The following is a 21,863-nucleotide window of genomic DNA, read 5'->3' on the forward strand; positions in this document are numbered from 1 at the left end:
ATGCGGAGCTCGATCCCAGGACCCGGAGATCATGACCTGAGCCACCCAGGCGTCCACTGCTAATCACTAATAACCCTACTTTTCTGCTAAAAAAGTATCACCTGTTCTCCCTCTTTGATCTCTCATTAATGATTATTCATTGTAGCCATAGTCCGCACCTAGCAGAGGACTAGCACCACAGGAGACCTCTTTAAGTAGTTCATAAGTGAATTTAATTGACTATGTACTATGAAGTCAAACTGACTCAACCCGATAGGTCCTTGGCAATATTCTGACTTAACTTTTTCCTGACACGTGGGTTCTAACCTGGGTCTGCTAGCCTGTAAAGTGGAAAGACTAGCTCTGGTTATAGAAAGACGGAACCCGACCGTGAGCAGTAGCACACTAATGTCTCGGGATGCTGGATGATTCTCCTCTGCCCATTGCTAAGGCCCATTAGATCACACTAAATCCTTCCTTGTACATCGAAATTTCCAGTGTGTAGTCATTCAAATTTTAGAGTTTCAACACAACTGAGAACGAACCAGAGATACTGGTGGTAAATAACAGTCAACACAAACACAAAAAGGTACTTAAGTGTTAGAAACGTTTATTTGTCAAAATATTAAAAAAAAAAAAAAAAGTGGGAGGAGTGGAGTAAAACAGGCTAAATTTCAGCTAATGCTGTACCACGATCACAGGTCAGACATAAAAAAACAAAACAAACAAACAAAACAACAACACCCCCACCCCCAAAACCCCAATGGTCCTAGCAGTTTCAGAAGATTAGCTTCAATGTTAGAGTCCAGAGCTAACAGAGAAGAGTAAAAGGTCGCTTGCCACTACATGGTCATTTTAAAGGGAAAGGAGATGTTGCAGGTAGACAGGGAGAAGGGTTCAACTCCTAAGGAAAGCAAGATAAGAGGGGTTCCACTGTACAGGAAAAAGGGGATGCCAGCATAATCCTTACCTAGGGCCGCTCAGAGGCTGAGAATGTAAGGAACAGAGTGAAAGGCTACAGAAACTAGTATCAGGAGGAAAGAAAAGTCAACTTAGAAGAATTAAATTAAGAAAGAAAACATAGTTGGTCACAAACTCCTTTGTTTACTGAAACATGAAGCAATGGAAACATCCCGGCAAAGGGGACCGCGCGGAGCAAGTTCTCATATATGACCGCAGCCCGAGGGTTCAGTCCGCAATTATCCTACCTGAAAGAGAGCACAACACAAGAGGCTTACACAATGCCTGGAGAGCAGCTTGGCTCCGAGTACAAGGGCCCTGGTCCCGTCCTGTATTCCAGGGGGAAAAGAACAAAGAACAAAACAAAACCAAGTCAGACTGGATCAAACTTACATCCCGTGTCATTACCAGGGGATCTACTCACAGCTATGTACAGAATGAGCAGCAGTCTCTCTGGAAGACTGCTGTGCTGCAGATAAAATCTATCTTTCTCATCTTTTAATCCATCTTTTAGGCAAGACAACCTCTGTGATACAAAGCTACTGTCACTGCAACAAAGGGCATACACGATAGTATCAAAAACCATTAATTTAGTTGTGTCCCAAAAAAGAGAGGATGCCAAGATCTCGAATACTGCCAACGGCACTACTCTTAAGTTGGTTTCATGTCACGGTTTCATAGTAAACAGGTTTTCAGAAACGGCAATCACAAAGGGCATCATTTGTCCTGCAACATACCTACATGTCCTACTGTCCCAGAGTTAGAGCCGTAACTCCAGTAGTTCCCTACGTGGTCAAATCTCCCTTAACCAAATCAAAAGAGGAAACCCTACAATTCTCTAATTCTTCCATTGATGATGGGAACTCCAGACACCAATGGCTGGGGGAAAAAAGAAGTTAACTCACACCAAGTTTCTCTACTTATTACAGACAAAGGGCCAAATCTTGGTCTTGATCTGTACCAACCGACTTCAAAAGTTGTGACGTTCTTGAATCAGTTCTGCTAGGGTGAGACCCAAATTCAGATCCCCAACAGTTCTGGAGTATTTCCTCCTGGCAGCCTCATTAACATCAGGCTCCTGGGACTGCAACCAACTCAGGGTTATTCAGTCCATTTGAGGTTCACACCTGGAAGGTAAGTTTCTTTAAAAGTCATCACTAAAAAGAGGTTAGTTAAACAACCACGGCTTGCAGTCAAAATTCACTTTAAAATACCTTAGCGATACCCTTAAAGACTGTAATACGCTAATTTGACTATAAAACACATTAGAGGAAAACAAGTTATCTGGTAGGTGATACCACCTTTAGAGAACTATCCCACTTCGTGGCAGATCCAGCTGCATTAAAAGTAAAAATTAAGGCATTCTACACAAGCTTTAAGTCTGTGTACTTTATACACATTAACACGCTGCTGCTACACAAGGTCTCAGGAGATCACAGTCTTGTCATGGGCATCTAGGACACAATTTACCACAGGTTCGAACCATTGTTTGCTTCTCACTACATAAAAGGGCAAATTCCTATTGCTTTAGTTTCTTCTACACACATGTATCAGCAGGCTAAGTAAGGAACCCTGGAAACTCCATTTAACTTCTTGAGTAGGTTCTTGAGTAGGCCTCCTGGTCAAGTGATGCTCAATTTCAAGGTACAAGGAAAACCACGAGAAAAAGTTGTCGCGATGCCATTTCCACTCAGATGAAATTTACCCAGATAATCCTACTAATTATCCTTGCCATTCCAACATCTTTGGTGTACATTTTCTAAAGCAGGAAAAATTAAATTTCTGGGGTCACCACCAGTGGGATTTTACACACACTCAGAAATTACCTGTTTATCTAGACCCTTACGTGTTCCTCCTGAACAAAAACCAAAACCAAAATTGCTGGGGAAAAAGAAAAAAGTGTTGGGGCTCTAAATGATAGTAACAGGGTATGTCGAAATACGGTTTCAAGGGCTCAGGTCAGGCAGAATAAGGTGCTCTGGATTACTAATAAGGAAAGGACTCCATGGGACAGAGGCACCGAAACATCTCGCTTTCAAGGGTCTTAGAACTCAACACCTAAAGCTTACAGGGCTTTATCTGGCCTATAGATCTAGGATATTAGAAGAGTTTCCTCTCATCAAAACTAATGACCTAAGTAGTAGCTATATTAACAAGTGAGAAATTTAAAGCTGTAGTTAAAATTCTCACTGTGACGTTCATGACCAATTCCTGAACCTGTATTCTTCCACCTACATCACAATGACTTTTCTAGTGGGAAGAGAATGGTTTTGGAGCCCACCACGCCTGAGTTTGAATTCTGACTGCCTCTCAATTATCCACATGACTTCAGGCAAAGTACTTAACCTCTCTGAGCCTGTTTCCTTCTCTGTAAAAGAGAAAATATCTCAAAGGCTTTTTGTGTAGATTAAATGCTATAATGGATAATGAGGGCACTCGGCAAGTGTTCTCTTAACTATGTTTCTGTAACGCAGATGGCTTACATTCGATTAAATAATACCCTCCTAACCGAGTCTGTTGTTGTTCTCTCCGAAGGCGCCAGCTGGTTGGAGTCCTACACTAAAAAACCTCAACAGGCCCAATGAACCTCTGGCCTAAGCCAGAGAAATATTGAAGACTAAAATGTAAATTTCTGTCTCGTGGCTACTGTCCTGGCAGCAAACCGACCCGTGGCTTTAGCCTCCTCTATGCAGCACAGATCGCTTTCAAGGAAACTCGAGTCTCTTAACCACACCGACCCCACTCTCACCTCCAGTTTTTAAAAGGCTGAGTACCGCGCTCGGTCCACATACTGCTCCCGCTCATACCGGGCCATGTCATACAGAGAATTCCGGGCAGCGGCTGAAGCCTGAGACAGCTCACTCTCCGGCCCGTAGCCGTAGCCCTCTCCGACCGTGGGGAGCACAGCGGCAGCACGGCGCAGGGGGCTCCTGTCCCTTCCGTAATAGGAGGACGTGTTGGCAGCGGCGGCAGCCATAGCAGCCGAGGTGGCGGCGGCACCTGAGTTCGGCAACAGGTGTCTGTCGTAGGGATCAACAGAAGTGGAGTTGAGGTGACTGGTCACAGCCGTGTTCTGGACTTGAGGCAGATGGGACATGGTCTGCTCCGCGTAGTTGTACGCGGAAGCCGCTGCCGCCGCTGCCACTGCCTCGTAAGAGCGGACCCGGTAGCGCTTGTAGTAGTCGAGGGCTCCGTACGCGTCGTTGTAATACATGGATTCCCCGTAGCCCATGGTGTAAGGCGTGCGCACCGCTCCGTACTGTTCGTTATACTGCTCGGTGAAGTCCGCCACACGACCCGTACGATCTACCGGACACTCTTTGGACCAGTGCCCCTCTTTCCCGCACCGATAGCAGCCGCTCTGGTCTCCCATCCCGGGGGCAGTCCGAAGCCGGCTGGTGGACAACTGCACGTGCATCCGTTTGCCTTGAGGAAACAGACGCAAGAAGATTTATTATAACTCACTGACGTTCTTTAATCCTCCCCCACAGGCAAGTAAGCTAGCTGGTGTAGGACACCCAGACCTACACGCGCTCCGGCAACCCTAGGTCAGCGGTCCCCTCCAAAAGCAGTTCGCGTTGTGATACAGATGACAGCTAGAAACTGTGAGTCCTCGGAGACCAGGCAACACTACTTCCACCGGGTAGCCCGATTCCCGGCTTCTGTGTCCACGACCGTCCCTTCCTTTCCTCTGGCCCCCAACACAGAAACTGAAAACTTTTCCACTTACCACTGCTAAGACTGATTACAATGGTCCTGATTCAAGACCTGCCAATTCCTCCAAATCAAACAGTCAACAAAACCTCAGTTATGCCGCACTTGAAAAGCATCTTACCAGCCTCTCACTGATTTACTCAGGGCAACGTAAGGCCCCAGCATTTACTGTAGCTTAAAAACCACGGCACCCTGTCCATCTTGTTTCCTCCGGCCTCTTTGACAGGTGTCACCCGAAGGCTATGCTGACACACGCACCATACACTGCTGCACCTCAGCCCCTCTAGGAGTTATGCAACCCTCCGGATTTCAACCCCGCCCCCGAGTTTTTCAGCAAGGGTGATCCATGCCTATGTGGAAAAGAAAACTTGACCAAGGTCTCTCAACAGCAAGAATTAGGAAGATACTGAAGCAGTACTGGGTTTTTTAGGGACAATGTGTACCCACGTAACTCAGCATTTCACCCTGACATGTAACTTACAATCCTTCACAGGGGATTATCTCCTTAGAAAAATGCAGCATTTGCCCTAAGAGCCTCAGGGCACCCATACAAACAAGCAGTATCGATTCTTCCAGTATATGGCCAACACCATGACCAGCTAAGAGAAGAAACCATCTCTGCTCTGGGCTTCTGCCTAGGGGCCCTTACTGATGAAAACATCCAAGGTCTTTAAAAGCAGTTTGAGGAAAGGAATCTTTTTGGCAGGATTCCGTCCCAAACTGCCTAAGACTTTGGAGATCGAGTCAGTAGTTCTCAAACTGTATGTAACCGAAAGACACAGCCACTACAGATGCAGAGAACAGGGACTTCAGGTCACTCTTGAGGGCTGCTCAGAACAAATCCCCCCTCCGCGATCAGCAATTTGCTCTCTTTAACAGACCTTGTTCTGGATGCAGCTATGCGATAGGAGGCCTCGTGCTCCACCATCCTGCTGGAAACGCCTGATTCAGGACGGCAGCCAGAACAGCGGCGGGTTAGTGCAGTGGTATCACTTTAGTCAAACGCAGTTCTGCCCAATGTCTAAGATTCCAACCACCCTGGTTTCCGGTAGTTGCCACCTCCAACTTAAAACCCCTTCTTTAGCAGAAACCGAAGTGCTCAGGTTTTTACTTCTAGCTGCCAGCAGAGAGGCGGTGTCCATCATCACCACTGACAGTCAAGAGATAACAAATCTCGGAATGTAGCATTTAGTCACCCATTGTTTTCAAAGATTTAAATACTCCCATCCTCATTCTTAAAAATTATTGGGCCGCCTGGGTGGCTCAGTCATTAAGCGCCTGGCTTCGGCTCAGGTCATGATCCCAGGGTCCTGGGATTGAGCCCCACATTGGGCTCCCTGATCAGTGGGAGGCCTGCTTTTCCCTCTCCCATTTCTCCTGCTTGTGTTCCCTCTCGTGCTCTCTTTTTGTCAAATCAATCAATCAATCTTAAAAAAAAAAAAAAAAAGTTATTAAGGGCCACATGCTAACTATGCTTAGAACAGAAACACAGATTTTTTTTGCCCCAATTTCTATCTCAAATGTAGAGTTTCCTAGGAGTTAGACTGGAAGACCAATAGTTACTTGGTTTTCACACATGCATGGTGACTTTAACCTCTGTGATAGACATAAACTGTTCCCATTCTGAAGTCGCAGGAACTCTGCCAATCTAAAAAGTAGCTGATTCAGAGACCTAGAAGTACATTTAAAAAAAATTTTCAATTTAATTTGCTTTTTACTTTTATAGATTCTGGCCCAGTTTTTGTTCTTGTTGTTGTTGTTGAGAAACAAAACCCAGTGATTTTTCTTTGGTATTTGTTACTACATCCAATCTTCATTTTAGTTTTACTGAGAGAACGCCTAAGTTTATAAACATCTATGTTTATAATCTACCTCTGTAAGCAGCTGTAAAAAGGATTCAGGTAAAAGAAAATTTTTTTTTTTTTTAAAGATTTTATTTATTTATTTGACAGAGAGAGATCACAAGTAGGCAGAGAGGCAGGCAGAGAGAGAGGAGGAAGCAGGCTCCCCGCTGAGCAGAGAGCCCGAAGCTGGGCTCGATCCCAGGACCCTGAGATCATGACCTGAGCCGAAGGCAGCGGCTTAACCCACTGAGCCACCCAGGCGCCCCGTCAGGTAAAAGAAATTTTTAACTAGAACTAAAAAAAAATCTGTAATAGAAGTGATAGTCGTCCCCCCCACCCCGGACCCATTCCCCTCCCCCCAATCTCTCCTAGGTTGTAACTAGGTTTTTAATTTAAATCCGCTTAAGTTATTATAACCAAATACTGTGCTTCTATTACTCTATTACCTTAAGGAACCAGGGCAAAGGAAATTGAAAGACTAAATTCCACCACTCTGCTACACTTGGAGAGGACAAAAGCTTAAAGATTTTCTGAGACCTCAAAAGTTAGTGAAATACGTTGCCAACATTTCCCAGAAAACCAGCCTAACAGAAGTGTTTTCTTTAGAAAGCTGGAACAAAAAAGATTATTAAAATGCTGAGAGATGGGCAACCTGGGGTCCTCTAAGTGCTGAGCTCCTAGTATGTGCCAGGACCCAGAGAAGGCTGGGGGCGTAGCTGCTCCCTAACACCGCTCCAGCTTCGTGCTTGTTTGCGTACGGCGAAAACCAAGACACCTGACCTCTTACACATCATTCCCAAATCAGTTGCTTGAACTGTTACTTGGGAACAGCTTTTTCAGTTAGAGTCTTCCAATGCAAACTGTTTGCCAACTCAACAGTGGCTCAAGTTCACCGCTGCTTGTGGACAGGAAACCAGGTCTTGAAAGAGCCAGGTTAACTCCGGTTCCCCCGCTTCCTTTGATAAGGATTCCTTCCTCTGATAAGATAAATGCAGAAGCCTAAATGGCAACAATTAATAAAGGTTCGGGGCACCTGAGTGGCTCAGTGGCTTAAACCTCTGTCTTCAGCTCAGGTCATGATCTCAAGGTCCTGCGATCGAGCCCTCATCAGGCTCTCTGCTCAGCACGGAGCCTGCTTCCCCCTCTCCTTCTGCCTGCCTCTCTGCCTACTTGTGATCTCTGTCAAATAAATAAATAAATAAATAAAATATTTAAAAAGAAAATAAAGGTTCAGAAGATGTTCAAAGTGGCACTCCTAAGAGGCCGCCTTCATTGGCAGCTGACTAAAAAAGCTTTACAGACAAAGGTGACAAGCTGGTATCTTGATTATATTTTCTATAAAACTGCAAGGTATTATCCCACGCCAAACGTTCTCTGGTCAGCTGGAAAAAACAGAGCTGGTTATAAAAATATCTATATGTGTAACTCCGAGTAGAGTGCTTTCTCCAGAGTGGACAGGCTAAGAACATGAAGACCAAGTCAAGGATTCTTCTTTTCCAATGATGACATTTTAAAGAATTTCATGGATCACTGTTACTCCAACATCCATTTCCCAGAGTAATTAAACTTGCTTTATTAAAACACACTCTTCCCAAGCCAACTTCCCCCAGTCAACTAACTTGTGTGTGTGTATTTCTGCCCTTATCCTTTTATTCAGTTGTTGTTACAAAGGTAAGGACATGCAGTACTGTATTACTGTGACATCTTTGCAGAGTCTGGACCCGACTTTAATTGCATTCTTCCACATTTTGTTACCTGTCAAGAGAGAACCTCTATTTCCCCCCAACACTGTCCATTCATGATCCCATCTCCAACAAGTGAGAAATAATTAAGAATATTCTTAAGTCTGTCTGAAGTGCAACAGCTTTCCAAAATAAATTTAAAAAAATATATATATATAAACAAATAAGAGAGGGAAGTGAGGAAAGCTATCATTTTTAAGTAAGCTTCCGACTGTAATGCAAACACTTCAGTTGTTGCAAACAACACTCGCCTCTCATCACAGAGCGCTCACCGTCCAGCTACTTTCACATCTATTACCTCATTCTAGCCCTACTACCATCCCAAGAGGGAGGTACTGCAGGGATCATTAATTCTACTTTGTAAGTGGGGAAAATGAAGCACAGAGAGATTAAAACACTGGTCCAAAGTCACACATCTCGTTAATGGTAGCAAGTCATCTGTGACTTTTGCCCTACGCTTTAGAGAAGAGCTAAAGGCCAGGACACCACTGGCTGAACCCAAAGAGATCTGATGCGCTCTTTGTAATCTACACTATTTGCAAACTTTCCTACCCTTTTCTAATCAACTTTTCCTCTTCTGGCATTTCTTTTTTGACTGTTTTCTAGGTTTAGCAGAGGACACTTAAGTACTTCTCAACGAACCTTTTAGTGGCACTCGGAAAAAATGGTATTAACTTATGAACTGAGAAGTGACTGTAAATGCGTGGCTCAAGATGAAACTGTCATCAAAAAACTGTAGAACTGCGCCGTCCAACAGAACTTTTTATAATGATGGGAATGTTTTCCCTTTACACTAATACGGTCACCAATAGACGCATGTGACTTCTGGGTGCTTCAAACGTGCGTCCAACTGAAAAACTGAAATTTAAAATGTATTTAATAGCCACATGTGCCTAGGGGCTACCATATCAGACGGCTCAGTTGCAGTCTTCCGACAGCCTCGAAGTATTAAATTATAACCTATGGAGCTTTATAATTGGTAAAATTATATAATAGGCTCCATAACACCCTTACTGGAAACTTTCAGAAGCAGGACCATCATCTCGTTCGACCTAGTATTTTTAAAAATTTTCTTTTTTTCCCATTGGGGTTAAATAATAGTAGGTAGAACAGTCCAGTGCATGGCCTTGGGCTGACAGACTGAACAAATCTGAGCCCTCAAAAGATACTTCCCCAAATCCAGGTTCACCATCCGGTTATAATATAGGGATCCCTCTAGATGTCTCTGTTCCTCTTTCCCACAACAACCTATCACCCCAGGCTGTAAAGAGTATAAATCCTAAGCACTTAAACTCTCAATATAAGGCCTTTTGATGATAAAAACAGATAATCCACAGACTTTTATCCTCTCTTCTCCCATGAGGCAGGGACTCATTTGCCTAGGCAGGTTAAACTTCCAACAGCACTCAAATGAATGAAGACTGCGGGATGAAGTAACCCAGTTTGTGCCTCTACACAGCTGTTGAGGAACATTTTGCCAAGTAAATCTGCAAAGGGGGTGTTTGCTTCTCCAAGAGTAAACTGTACTTAACAATGGAAAACGCACAATCTTTCCATTACATCCAGCTAAAACAGAATGGAAGACACCTCCCCGCCAGCCTCCTGGTCCTGTGCTCTTGTCTCTGTCTTGTCCTAGACCCCGCTACTCAGTTCTGCCACCCAGACCCCAGGGCAGTTCACCTTGAAACTCTGTGTTGTCAAGGCCCCTGATGGCCTCCACTGCATCCTCCGCCCGCTCCATGTGTACGAAGGCATAATCTTTCACGATGTCACATTCAATGACTGGACCATACTCCTCAAACTTGGCCCGAAGCTCCTGGTTGGTACAAGTAGGACTGATGTTGCCCACATGCAACTTGGTTGAGGCTTTGCTCTTATTCTTGCTGGCTTCCACGTTGATGTTCACCCCGTGCAGCTTGTAGTGGTGCAGGTTGCGGATGGCATCCTCGGCCGCCGTCTTGTCCTCTATGTGCACAAAGCCGTAGTTCTTGATGATGTCACATTCCAGCACCTTCCCATACTGCTCAAAGAGTGAGCGGATCTCCTGCTCTGTGGCCTCCCGGGGCAGGTTTCCGATGAACAGCTTCACCATCCTGACAAGAGCCTGGGAGGGAACAAATAAAATGTCCAAAAGTTAGGGGTGGAGTGGGAAATTTCAGTGCATTGCATTTTGGTTTAATTCTCCAAAAAAGTTCTTAGCACCTTCAAGATTCAAGACCCCCTACATAAACGTTCATTATTTTTCTCTTAACAGAGAGAAAAGGTTTGTACATTAAGAGGTAGTGTGAGACGTGTGTGACACCCCAACGGGAGGCTGGGATCAGCAGGCATCGCACCGTCTATCATCTCCGTGAAATGAGCATTGAAATAACAAAGTTGGCTGTTTTAAGTCTTAAAATACTCTCTTTGGGGGACAGGAAAGAGAAGAGCTCAAGGAGAGGGCAAGAGGCGTCTATCTCGAGTGTCCCCGGTAACGAGGTTTTGGAGGGAAATCGGTGTCCCTCACCTCCGTGCGGTATTACCTTCTACAACACTCGAAGAATAAAGAGGCTTCCTTGGCCCCAATCCGGGACCCCCCCCCAACGACCCAACCTCCAGCTTTTTCGCCCCAACAAAGACTCGACCCGACCCCTGCCCCGCCCCCTCCGGAGACCCGGCCCCGCCTCCTCCCGTTGTCTTCCCCGGACCTCCCGCAGCAAGAGAATTCCACACCTTGGGCTGGCCCCGTCCGCCAGAGGCCCAGCCCGACCCGCCCTCCGGCTCCCCACAGGCCCAGAAGACCCCCTCGCACCTCCGGGTGGCGGCGGCGGTGGCGGCGGCTCCCGCGTCAGAGAGAACCCTACAAAATGGCGACGGCCGCTCGAGCCTCGGCGCGACCGGGCCCTTTCTCGCGCGCCAGCTCACGCACGCGCGAGTGCGCGCTGCCTCCGTCCCCTCCCCCTCGCGGGAGCCGGGCGACCAATCCCGCGGCCGCATACAAATGGCTGCTCCAGGCTAGGCTCCCAGCCTCCCCGGCACGGGGGCGGGGCCAGCTGGTGACGCCACTGCGGAGCGGAGGTCAGCCCGCCCCCAGCCCCGGTTAGCCAATCAGCACTCTGGAAGCCGGGTGGGGTGGGGGTCGGCACTCCAGCGTCAGAAGGGCTCCGGACGCAACCACTACCTTGGCGTAATCAGAAGCCCGGGGAGTCGCTAATCATCACAATGGATCGTGCTATTGGGCCAGTTGGGGCGGGGGGGGGGCGGGGAGCTAATGACAAAGGGTTATCTCACTGGGTCCTCTAAATGGGGTTTTTCTGAGCAGGCTGGCCAGCCACCTCGGTAGCTTGGGTCAACATTTTAGAGACACAGAAGAGCCACATTTTAAGCAAACGTAGTCCATGTTTGTACAGCTGTAAACGTAACTCAGCGTTTCATTGCAAGCCTCTTCCTGGTGAGGAAGCAGAACCAAAGATGGCAGAGCTGGGAGAGCTCTAAGATGCACTGTATCCAGGCTGCATTTATCGGTCACATGTTGTTTGCTCACGGATGTGTGTGGGCTGTTTTTCTCTCTTTAGTTACACTATTAGCTCTAATTGTGTGTCCTTCACGGTTCCCGGTCCGTGGTCACTACGCCAAGGGAGCACTTGGTGCAGAGGCCCAGAAAAGTTCTTTGTTTGGGGCGGGGCGGAGGGACTGGGGTGAAAAAGGGTCTCCAGGTCCACACCAAGCTGCTGGAAGTCTAGGCAGCTGGGACTCCGGGCGCTTTCTAGCATTCAAAATTCTGCTGTGGTCCAAGGGTGCCTCCTGGTGGCAATAGAGATGCTAGTAGGTGGATTAGACACTGTCCCCCTTGAACAAAGAATAGACGTTTATAGAGATTGATGGATCCGGCTTATCTCTGAGTGGAGCATGGTGGGGTGGTTGTCAGTCACCATTCTTCATTGTGGTGGCTCCATAGAAGCTTTTCTGATACCATCAGGCACAAATTCCCCAGGCTTCCCTCCTCCTCCCCAGCTACTCTGATGTGTTTCTTTCACTGAATTCTTTTTGTTTCCCAGCCATTTTAGAAGAGGCACCGTCCTTCCAATTTTAATACGACTCACGATTTTTCCCACCTAATTCGATCTACTTCTCCCTTTTCTCCTCCTCTTGGCCGTTTCCAGTTTCTCTCTACACTCAGACTTCTAAAACATGTATAGGGACCTCCTTACCCATTTCTCAAATACCTTCCACTAACCTTCACTATTAATGTTTTCTATCTTGGGGTCCTTCCTTGTGTTCCAGGTCAGAGGCTTTGCAAATGGGAAGTCTGAACCAACTATTGCCCACCTTTGTACACGGTTTTGGGTTCTGTCCACCTCTTCCAATGCCCCAAATTTTCTGAGGTCATCAAAGCTAATGTCTTTTTAAGTTTTCGCCCTTCTAAAGTTTTCATTTCATTCAGCATTTTCTTCTCCCGTGTTTTTATACTGCTCCTCAGAGCTCTGACTGTACCGTTCTGTCTCCGTCCCCACTTCTATTTCTCTACTCTTATTCCTTTTATCTCACGTCCCCTTCCCTCATAGGCAACCACGCTAATGAGTTTAATATGTATTATTTTGTTTGTGATCTTGCCTGACATATCCTTTCAGTGCACATTTGCTTTATCCATTTTAAAAAATGTCTTATTGTGGGGGCGCCTGGGTGGCTTAGGGTTAACCTGCCTTCGGCTCAGGTCATGATCCCAGGGTCCTGAGATAGAGCCCTGCATCGGGCTCCCTGGATGGCAGGGAGCCTGCTTCACCCTCTCGCACTTGTGTTCCCTGTCTTGATGTATCTCTGTCAAATAAATAAATAAAATCTAAAAGAAAAAAATAAGACATCAGGGCTACACTAATATTATCTAATCTTTATAATAATATTTCCCCTAGGTTGTGGCAAATGCCTTTTTACAATTGTCTTCTAACGTGGATCATAACAAGGTCCATCGGTTGTGCATTTGGGTAAATTATGTATTTATGTAAATTATGTTGCAGGGCTCATTGTTTGTTTTTGCACTAAATACCCGTGTTGCTGCACGTTATGTAACCCGTGGAACTAACTTGTCTAAGTAGTGCCAGATTGCTCTCTGGAAGAACCGTATCCGTCACCGCTCACACCTGCAGCACGTGAGGGGGCCTGTGTATCAATAACTCCGCCAGTGTTGAACATTGTCCAGTTTTCTAATTTCTGCTAGTGTAATAAAGTGAAATAGCACTTGTTTTAATTTGCATGATTACTAATGATCTTAAGGATCTCCTCTTATTAGTTTCTTTGGGATTTCTTTTCTGTAAATTTCCTGTTCATATATTTTGCTTAACTTTCTTAGTGGTTGCAATCTCCTCTTTGTTGTTACTTGCAGGATTTTCTTGTATATTCTGGACAGGGATCTCTTTAAATATTTTCCATCATTCCATTAACTTATTTTATGTATAAACTTTGCCCATGGTGCCCTTCATTGAACAGAAATTAATTTTTTTATGGTATCTAATTAATTTTTGTCTTAAAGTGTGTGCTTTTGCAGTTTTGTATAAGCTGTTCTTTTCTACCCCCCGAGTCACAAGTGTATTCTCCTACATTTTCCTCTATTAAAAGTAATTTTTTTAAAAACTATCCACATTTAGATCTGTAGTCGATTCAAAGTGGTGCCATCCTGGGGTGCCTGGCTGACTCAGTAAGTGGAACTCGTGGCTCAGGGTTGTGAATTCGAGCCCTACGTTGGGTGTAGAGAAGACTTCAAAAATAAAATGTTAAAAAGAAAAACAAAAGCAGGGCTGTCCAGACAAATATAAGGTCAGCCATTTATGTAATTTAAAATTTTCCAGTAAAGACATTTAAAAAGTAAAACGAAACAGCTGAAGTTCATTTTAATACTTTGGAAACCCAATAAAGCTAAAATTTTGCAACATATCATCAATATAAACAGTATTAATGAAATACTTCAAGTTCTTCTTTTCCTCTTCAGTTTTTGAAGTTGGTGAGCATTTTACACGCACAGCACGTTTCGCTTTGGATTTGCCCCATTTCAAGGGCTCAGCAGCCACATGTGGCCCATGGCTACTATCTCGGACAGTGCAGCTCTAGAGTTCGCCCTCAGAGGCCATGTTTGGTGAGAAGGCAAATTCGTTTTTCTCCAAATAATCCATGTCTAGCTGTCCATATTTCGGACTTGTGGTGCCTGCACAGACTGTATTTTTGTGTTCTAATCTATCTCGTAGCCCATTTCATTCCATCTCTTTCTGGAACTTTCTTTTTCTTCCACTCATATCTGAAGGTGTCTCTCAAGACTTACTTCCTGACCTTATGTTTATCCTTATCTGTGTCCAGTCACCTGGATGACGCTCAAAGCACCTTTTCATGACGTCTCCGTTCGCAGGGACTGACTCCATCTTCCCAGATGGCTGTACTTGGCTGCCCTATTTCCACTCACATTTTACACACTAAAATGAGCCTTTCTTCATTTATTTCTCACTCCCATATACATTTCCTTCTAAAATGTCCCATTATTGCTTCTCCTCCCAACTCCCAGGCTTGCCACGTTGCAGTGGAAAACCCGTTTCCCTGGGTACTCTACAACGTTATGGCTCTTTCTTCCTTTGCACAGTTGGACCAGAAAGACAAGAGAAGCTGATGGGTCATCCTGTGTAGTCCCATGACAGATTGTTCCGGTTACATCTATCCAACATACTGACTGTGGAGTACTTCTGAATCTGCTTGTCTTAAGAGGAAGGGAGAATTATTCTGTGGGCTGTCTGGTCTATCAGATCTCACGTTCGGAGACCATGCTGGTTTGGGCTGTGTTGTGTGAGTCCTGGGCCTGCACACACCTGACCCTTTGTCATGGCTGATGATGGTCAGGGGTCTACTGGGCCAGGGTCCTTGGCCACTTGTGCTAAAGATAGGGCTGCTTAGGGGAGGAGGGGCGGGGATGGTGAAATAGGTGATGGGGGTTAAGGGGTGCGTCTGTCGTGAGGAGCATCAGGTGATGCGTGGAAATGTTGAATCACTATGTCGTACGCCCAAAACTAATAGAATGCTGTATGTTAACTGTACTGGAATTTAAAATTAAAAAAATATATATAGGTAGGGCTGCTTCTCTGGAGAGATCTCCTCTGAGCCTCCAAAAGAAATGGTTGTTTGTATGTTTCTGGGAAAAAATGAAAGAACAAAGCTTTTCCTGTAGGAGACCACCAAGGCAATCATACTCTTACCCTCAGACTGCCAAGCCAGAGACAAGGGAGAAAACTATTTTTTTTTAATACTTCACCGGATCTAGAATATATTCTGTGTTTTTGTGTGTTTACACACTTTGGATGTACCTGGTGGCTTCCCAGAGTGAGGTCATCCTATGGGTCAGTGGATTGGGAACTTGCTACTTCTCTGATCCCTGTCTGACGCCCCCCTTGATCCTCTCTGTTGGGGAGGAGACAGAAGATGGGGTCAGTCCTCACCCCCACACGCTCCACTTTCTACTGTCGGGCTGAGCGGTGGCTGACACTTGCTTGGGCAATTCAGTCTTCCATTTTTGAGAACAGTTGAGAGAGTCATGAGTAAAGAAAGTTGTGTACCAGGGAAGGAGTTGTTCACTGCCTTTTAACATTGATGGTGCTTGTTACCATCACCCTGACCCACGGAGAACTTCTTTGGTCTAAAAAGAGGCTTGTCGTTGGTCAACCCAGCAGACTGGAGGTCCTCATCATGGGGAGATGAGACCACGGTAGGGAGGCTCTCAAAATAATGTGGCTTGTTGAGGGCTGGGAGGCTGGTGGCAGAGTGGAAACCTGACATACAGGAGACCAGAGCCAAAGGCAAGAATGTGGGCACAGGTAGGGAGGCTTGTGGTCGGGAAAGCAAAGACACCCGGAAGCAGTGAGAGAAGCTGAGCTGTTTAATCACCTCCTTGGCCAGGCTCCAGGCTGTGGCTGCCCCGAACAACTCACACCGGGAAGCCACGAAGCATTGCCGGAGATGGAGTGGCCGCTCGAGTCAGAGGAGGAGTCAAGGCGGGAAGGGGGAGCTTCGGGGGCTCTGACTCGGCCATCTGGCAATCTCGCCCCCAGGTCCTGCTTCAGCTCTGACAGGTTCCTGGCTGGTCCCCAGGGGCAAAGGACCGAGGGAAGTGCCCTCGCTGCAGTGGGGGAATGACCTGAGGCAGGGGCAGCCGTTCCCACGTGGCCTATGCGGAGGGGGCAGCGCAGTCCGCACCCGGGTCGGGATTGGGGCACAGGGCTGCGGGGAGAGGGAAGAACTCGGGAGGCGGGAGTGGAATTGGGGGTCGCCTGGGTCCCACCACCAGTCTGGAATTAAATAGCAGGAGAGGAGCGTTGCCCTGGGGAACACGGACTTGTCCTCCTAGACAGTTCCTGGTGATGGGCTGACCTTGGCAATAGACCCTAGCAGCAGGCGGTTGTCCTGACAAGAGGGTGGTCCCTGTTGGCAGTCCCTGGCAGTTTCCTGAATCGAGGGAAGAAGCCGGCCTGGGAGTCTCGCCCCCCACTACTTGTTCTTCTTGAAGAAGCTGAAGCGTTTTTCTCTCTCTCGTTCTCTGCCGTCCTTGCTGCGAAGTACGACAGGCCCCTCCGCCCCGACCGGTGACACCGGGGGCATGGTCATGGCCCGGGTCATGCCCCGGGCGGCGCTGGGCAGCGCTGGCTCTTCAGGCTCTCCGGAGGCAGAGGACGCGGTGGCGATGGCGGCATTCACCACCCGCAGCCACGAGCTCATCTCCGCCTGCGCGGGGCACAGAGGGGCCGGGGCTCAGCCGCGAGGCCGCTGCGGGCTGGGGCCGGCGGACGGCAGGCGGGCAGAGAAAAAGGGAGGAGAGGGAAGGAAAGGGGAATCCGCAGCTGGAATGTTCTGAGAAGGGCACGGAAAGGTGGGAGCGTGGGAGGAGAAGGGGCCAGCTCACCTCATCCTTGGCCTGGAATAAATACTCTTTTCCATCCTGTAAGCTGTTGGGAGAAAGAGAAACGTCCGGGCAGAGCTGAGAATGTGGGAGGGCTACCTGAGAGTCGGGGAGAGCTCGGGCGTCAGGCCGAGAGCAGGCTGGGGAACAGGCGGCCGCGGCCTTCAGCGCCGGACCAGACACGCTCTGCACATTCTTCAGATTCTCAGGACCGCGCAGAAGCGCACCCTTGCAGTCCGGCTGCCGGGGAGCGTGGTGAGCTCACTTGCACCCCAGCTCATGCCTCTTGCTCCGGCTGCTTGCCGGCGGGCAGGGGCAGGCCCTGGGAGGTCCCGGGCAGCCGGGCAGCACCGGCCCCCTGCCTTCCGAGTTCCCACCCAGAATCTCATTTTGGCTTGCCATCGTTGTCTTGGGGCTCCTGCGCCCCCTTAGCGTGGATTACAACCAGGACCCCCCACCTTTCCTCATTTCTATCGCTGGCCCCAAACACCCAGCCCTGTAACTCTTTGCCTCTGCTTCTAGCTCGTGGCTTCCCTTTGCATCACCCCCTGCCTCCCTCCCACCCCGAGGGCACCTCGCACTCCTACCCCAGCTTGAAGACATGTTTGCGCTTCCGATAATCAAAGGCGACGCTGCCCTGGGCCCTGGCCAGGCTGACAGGCACCTCTCCGTGGTACGGCACTCCTGCGCTGGCTGCCTTTGCGTCCTTGTAAAAGCCGAGGCTCCCGCGCCGGAGGACGCAGTACACGTTTTGCCATGACCTTGGAGGGACCGTGGTGCAGGTGAGGCAGGTGGCCGGTCTCTGCGGGGCCTAGACCCCCGGGACGAGCTCGGGTGTCCGAGGGCTGCCAGTGCCACCCGTCGGTGTGCTCCTTGTCTTTCCCTGCTCCGGACCCTCACCTGAGGCCCCGCTCTCCTCCTGGGTCCTCTCCCGGTCCCTGAGGCCCCTCCTCCTCCAGGGCACCCCTTACCCGTCTATGGAGGAAGGGTTTGCAGGTTCGCCTCTTCAGAAGGCGGGAACGGGAGAGGCCACCAGTGCTGGGTGGCCGGGCCCAGTACCTGTTGGCAGCCTTCTTGCCAAAGGCCTCCATCTCCTGTTTGCGACACAGCATCCCCTCCATCTGTTCCTGCGCAGAGAGCTCGGGGCCTCGGGGCGGCAGAGTGGCAACCCGGGCTGACTCAGACGACCTGCTCTGGGGCATGGCGGGAGGGGCTGGGCCCCGCGTCCGGCTCTGCTTGTCTCCCCGGGGCCCATTGGCCTCGTCCCCAGGGCCAGACCCCTGTGGGGAAAATGGAAAATGGTCGGCCTCATAGGACGAGATGGGAAATACCTTGCCTGAAGGTCATGAAGCTTGACCTCCAGGAGCTGGTCTGCCCGCCCCGCCCCCCTGTGTCCCTTGGGCCCCCAGCCTCTCCCGTACCCAGCATCACGGCCGCCTGGCTCACGCCCCCGTGCGCCCCTCCATCTCCCGGTTGTTCACACCCAAACCTCCGGGAGAAACTCACAGGTCCTTCTGCGAAGGTGCCCTGCTCCAGTCTCTGCTGCTCCGACAGGGGCTACAAGGACAAGAAGCTGTAAGAAGACCAGCCCGGGGAGGGGGTGGTGTGCTCAGGTCCTGATGGGGGTGCACAGGGCAGCGGGGCTCACCTGTGGGGTCTCTGCGTCTGCACAGACTCCGTTGACGCTGGCCTGCTGGGTGGACGCCGGGAGCCGGGGGTGGGTTCTGGAACAGCAGGAGGTGACACAGACCGTGAAGCCCGTGGGCGGCTCAGACTCCGCCTCTTCTCTCCCCAGAGTGTCCCAGCTCTCACCCGTCCCAGGCGGCGCCGGGAGCTGTCTGGCTGTCCACCAGGTCCCCGGCAGGCCGACCGGCTGTGGGCTCTGGAGCAGGGGGCTGTTTCCTCCGTTCCTCCTCCTCCCTCTTTCTTTTCCGCTCCTTCTCCTGCTCTTCCAGCTGTCAAAACATTCTGGGATCAGAGCATAGAAGGTCTCACTTAAGAGGACCAGGGCCTGGGGGAAAGCTGAAATGCCTCAGCTCAAGCCTGATGAAACAGAAAGGATTGGCAACAGAATTCCAGAAGAAGGTGCAGATCGGAAACAACGGGGGAGATGGTGTCTCTCAGCGTCCCCCTGGTCCGGGTAGGGTCGGGGGGTGGGCTGATGGCTCCAGCTGTGCTGACAAGCGGCACCGGCACCGTTGGCTCACATTTGGGAGAGGCTGGCGCAGAGGGGAGAGCAGGGGCCTGGGGCAGTGGGAGGGGGCGGGCAGCCCTGGGGTCCCACAGCCCTCACCGCTGTGAGCTTCTCCAGTGCGCTGAAACGCTCCTCCCAGGCCACCGCTGACTTCTGGAAGGCCTCATGCCGCTTGATGAGGCTTTCAACCTCGTCGACGGTGCAGCCCAGCTCAGCGCTGCGCACCAGCGGCTCTTGGCTGCACAGCCAGGCCTCCGCCATACCCGCGTCTCTCCCAAACACGAGCACCTCCAAAACTGCAGGGGTTGGGGGGTGGGTCACAGGGAGAGGGCAGGTCAGAGCACCGGCAGGGCACTGCAGCCGCAGCCCTTCGAGAACAGAGACCCGGAGGAAGCCAGTGCCCCAGAGCAGGAGCATGGCGTGAGCCGGGCAGTGCCAAGAGTGGGCCCCGTGAGTTCCATGCCCAGGCCTCTTGGTCTTACCGACTCTGGTGTACTCGGTCTTATCTACCGACCCTTCTGCTGAGCCCCGGCCCCCACGGCAGCTCACCAAGCTGCAGCCAGTCCATCTTCTCCTGCCACTTGTCTGCTGTCTCCTGGCGCCGTGCCTGCAGCTGGGACAGCTTCTCTGAAATCTGGGGGGGGTGGGGGGTGGGCAGAGACGTGAGTTAGCACCCAGTGCGACCTTGCCAGGATTCCTGGAGGACTCACACAGGGAACTAGTGAATTCTGATGTCAGGAGGCAGACGGTTCGGGGGGTGGGGGTGGGGGACAGTTGGAATGGGGAGATCCCTGAACAGCACTGACGTGAGAGAGGTTTCCACGAAAGAAGAATGAGAGGAAGGAGGGAGACTCAGAGACATCGGCACTCGGGCCTCCCCCCGACAGGTTGACCCGGCGGCACACACACATCACCCACCTCCTCGGCTGCGTAGTGGCTCCTGGCAAGCAGCCCCTGGCCCATGTCGATGCATGAGGAGAAGCGGTCGGCCCTGGCCTCTATCTCCGCCTTGATGCCCTGATGGTTCTTGATGACCAGGTCTGCGGAGGACACATCCCTGGGGGCACAGAGACCACGTTACTGCTGGGCCCTCAACCCTCTCCCGGCCGCCCGTCCACACCCCGTGGAGGCCGCGGGGCACCGGGGGCCCTCACCGGGGCCGCTCCTGGGCGTCCATCTGCAGGTTCACGCCGTCCATCCACAGCATCAGCTCCCGGACAGCCTTGAGGAAGCGGAACTTGTCCGTGGTGTCCAGCAGCAGCTGGCGGCGGGCAGCAGAGCTTCCCTGCAGCTGGGTCCAGGCCTCGGCCACAGCCTGCATGTGACGGCCGATCTCCTCGGCTTTGTCTCCGGCGTAGGCCTTCTGGAGACGGAGGCCATCGTCCTGCACCTGCTGGACCTGCGGGGCCCCACTCAGAGTGAGGGAGAGCCGGCGGGGAGGATTCCGAGGAGCTCGGGGCCTCCCGGTCCTGGTCTCGGGTCTCCGTTCTCGCCCTCCTGTCCATTTGATCAGCCAGAGAAGCAGGAGGTGGTGCAGAGGGATGGGGTCTGGGAAGAATGAAGGCTGGTGCCCAGCATAAACCTTGTCACACCCCGCCCTGCTGGGTCTCAGGATGGGGCCTGGAGGTATGGGGGAAGCAGGGCTTTATGGGACCACTGGCCTCCTGAGCTTTCCGAGGCCTCTCCGGGACACGCAGGACCTCGAAGATTGCCAGAATGAGACTTCCAGCCAAGAAGGGACATGGGTAGTGGCTGATTGGGTTTAAACAGTTGGAGGGAGAACCTATGCTTATTAGGCAGAGGTCTAGAGCACTAAGCAGGGCGGGACCCACAGGCTGATTTTAGTGCAATATGAAGAACCTAGGCATTGGGACCATCTGAAAATGTCACGGGTCCTCAAGAAGGCTGTGGACGGTGTGGCTTGACATCCCCTGGCTAGAGATGTTTTCCTAGAACTGGCCTAACCTCATCCCTAAGTGTCCCTCCAGAGAATGCCACCCTCCCTGCGTTTCCGCAAACCCCCCCCCCCGGCCCCCACCATTTCCCACCAAGTCTTCCCCAAGCCAGCCCCCATCTCGCCGCACGGGGCACAGACCTGGGTGCTGAGGGCCTGGATGTCGTGCTCGAAGGCACAGTGTCGGCGCTGCAGGGCCTCAGCCGCGTTGAGGTCACGGCCGGTGCCATCGGGAAGCTGCTGCTGCTTGTGCTGGACCCGCACCAGGGCCTGGCGGGCCCCGTGCAGGAAGCGCTGCAGCTCGTGGGCCGCGGCCAGCACCTGACCCCGTGTGTCCAGCAGCTCGAGCAGGTCAGCCCAGGCCTCATTGAGACTGTCCTTCCACTCGGCCACGGTGGCCCGGGCAGCGTGACCCCCGGCGATGAGCCCATTGGCCAGAGCGTTGGCACCATCCACGCGCTCCTGACCGATGGTGCTCGTGTCCCGGGAAAACTCTCGGAATTTGTCCCGGAGCATCTGGAGGAGACATGGACAGCGCCGTCACGCTGGCGGACACAGTCCCTGCCTGACCCGT

At 50.6% G+C, this 21,863-nt stretch overlaps 2 protein-coding genes across 4 annotated transcripts in view; both read right to left on the reverse strand.

Moving 5' to 3' along the window:
- Positions 1-569: 569 nt before the first annotated feature.
- LOC122913163 (RNA-binding protein 4B) lies at positions 570-11,122 on the reverse strand. The gene is made up of 4 exons (XM_044259773.1): positions 11,031-11,122; positions 9,920-10,343; positions 3,689-4,365; positions 570-1,187 (listed from the first exon to the last, which is right to left on the reverse strand). The coding sequence occupies exons 2-3, from the start codon at positions 10,329-10,331 to the stop codon at positions 3,698-3,700; spliced, it is 1,080 nt and encodes a 359-aa protein (XP_044115708.1). The 5' UTR covers positions 10,332-10,343; positions 11,031-11,122; the 3' UTR covers positions 570-1,187; positions 3,689-3,697.
- A 4,987-nt stretch (positions 11,123-16,109) lies between these two features.
- Positions 16,110-21,863, reverse strand: part of SPTBN2 (spectrin beta, non-erythrocytic 2) — a 38,265-nt gene continuing 32,511 nt past the window's right edge. For 2 of the 3 annotated variants that reach the window (XM_044259775.1, XM_044259774.1), the window contains 12 exons: positions 21,431-21,805; positions 20,490-20,734; positions 20,254-20,392; positions 19,885-19,969; positions 19,435-19,631; positions 18,954-19,096; positions 18,790-18,865; positions 18,648-18,698; positions 18,201-18,421; positions 17,729-17,902; positions 17,145-17,187; positions 16,110-16,966 (listed from right to left, as the gene is read on the reverse strand). In XM_044259775.1, the coding sequence (XP_044115710.1) occupies positions 16,733-16,966; positions 17,145-17,187; positions 17,729-17,902; positions 18,201-18,421; positions 18,648-18,698; positions 18,790-18,865; positions 18,954-19,096; positions 19,435-19,631; positions 19,885-19,969; positions 20,254-20,392; positions 20,490-20,734; positions 21,431-21,805 (1,983 nt within the window). In that variant the 3' untranslated portion in view covers positions 16,110-16,732. The other variant, XM_044259776.1, reaches the window with a different exon arrangement.

The sequence above is a fragment of the Neovison vison genome, chromosome 7, assembly GCF_020171115.1.
Source record: "Neovison vison isolate M4711 chromosome 7, ASM_NN_V1, whole genome shotgun sequence".
In the NCBI taxonomy this organism is placed as follows: Eukaryota; Metazoa; Chordata; class Mammalia; order Carnivora; family Mustelidae; genus Neogale; species Neogale vison.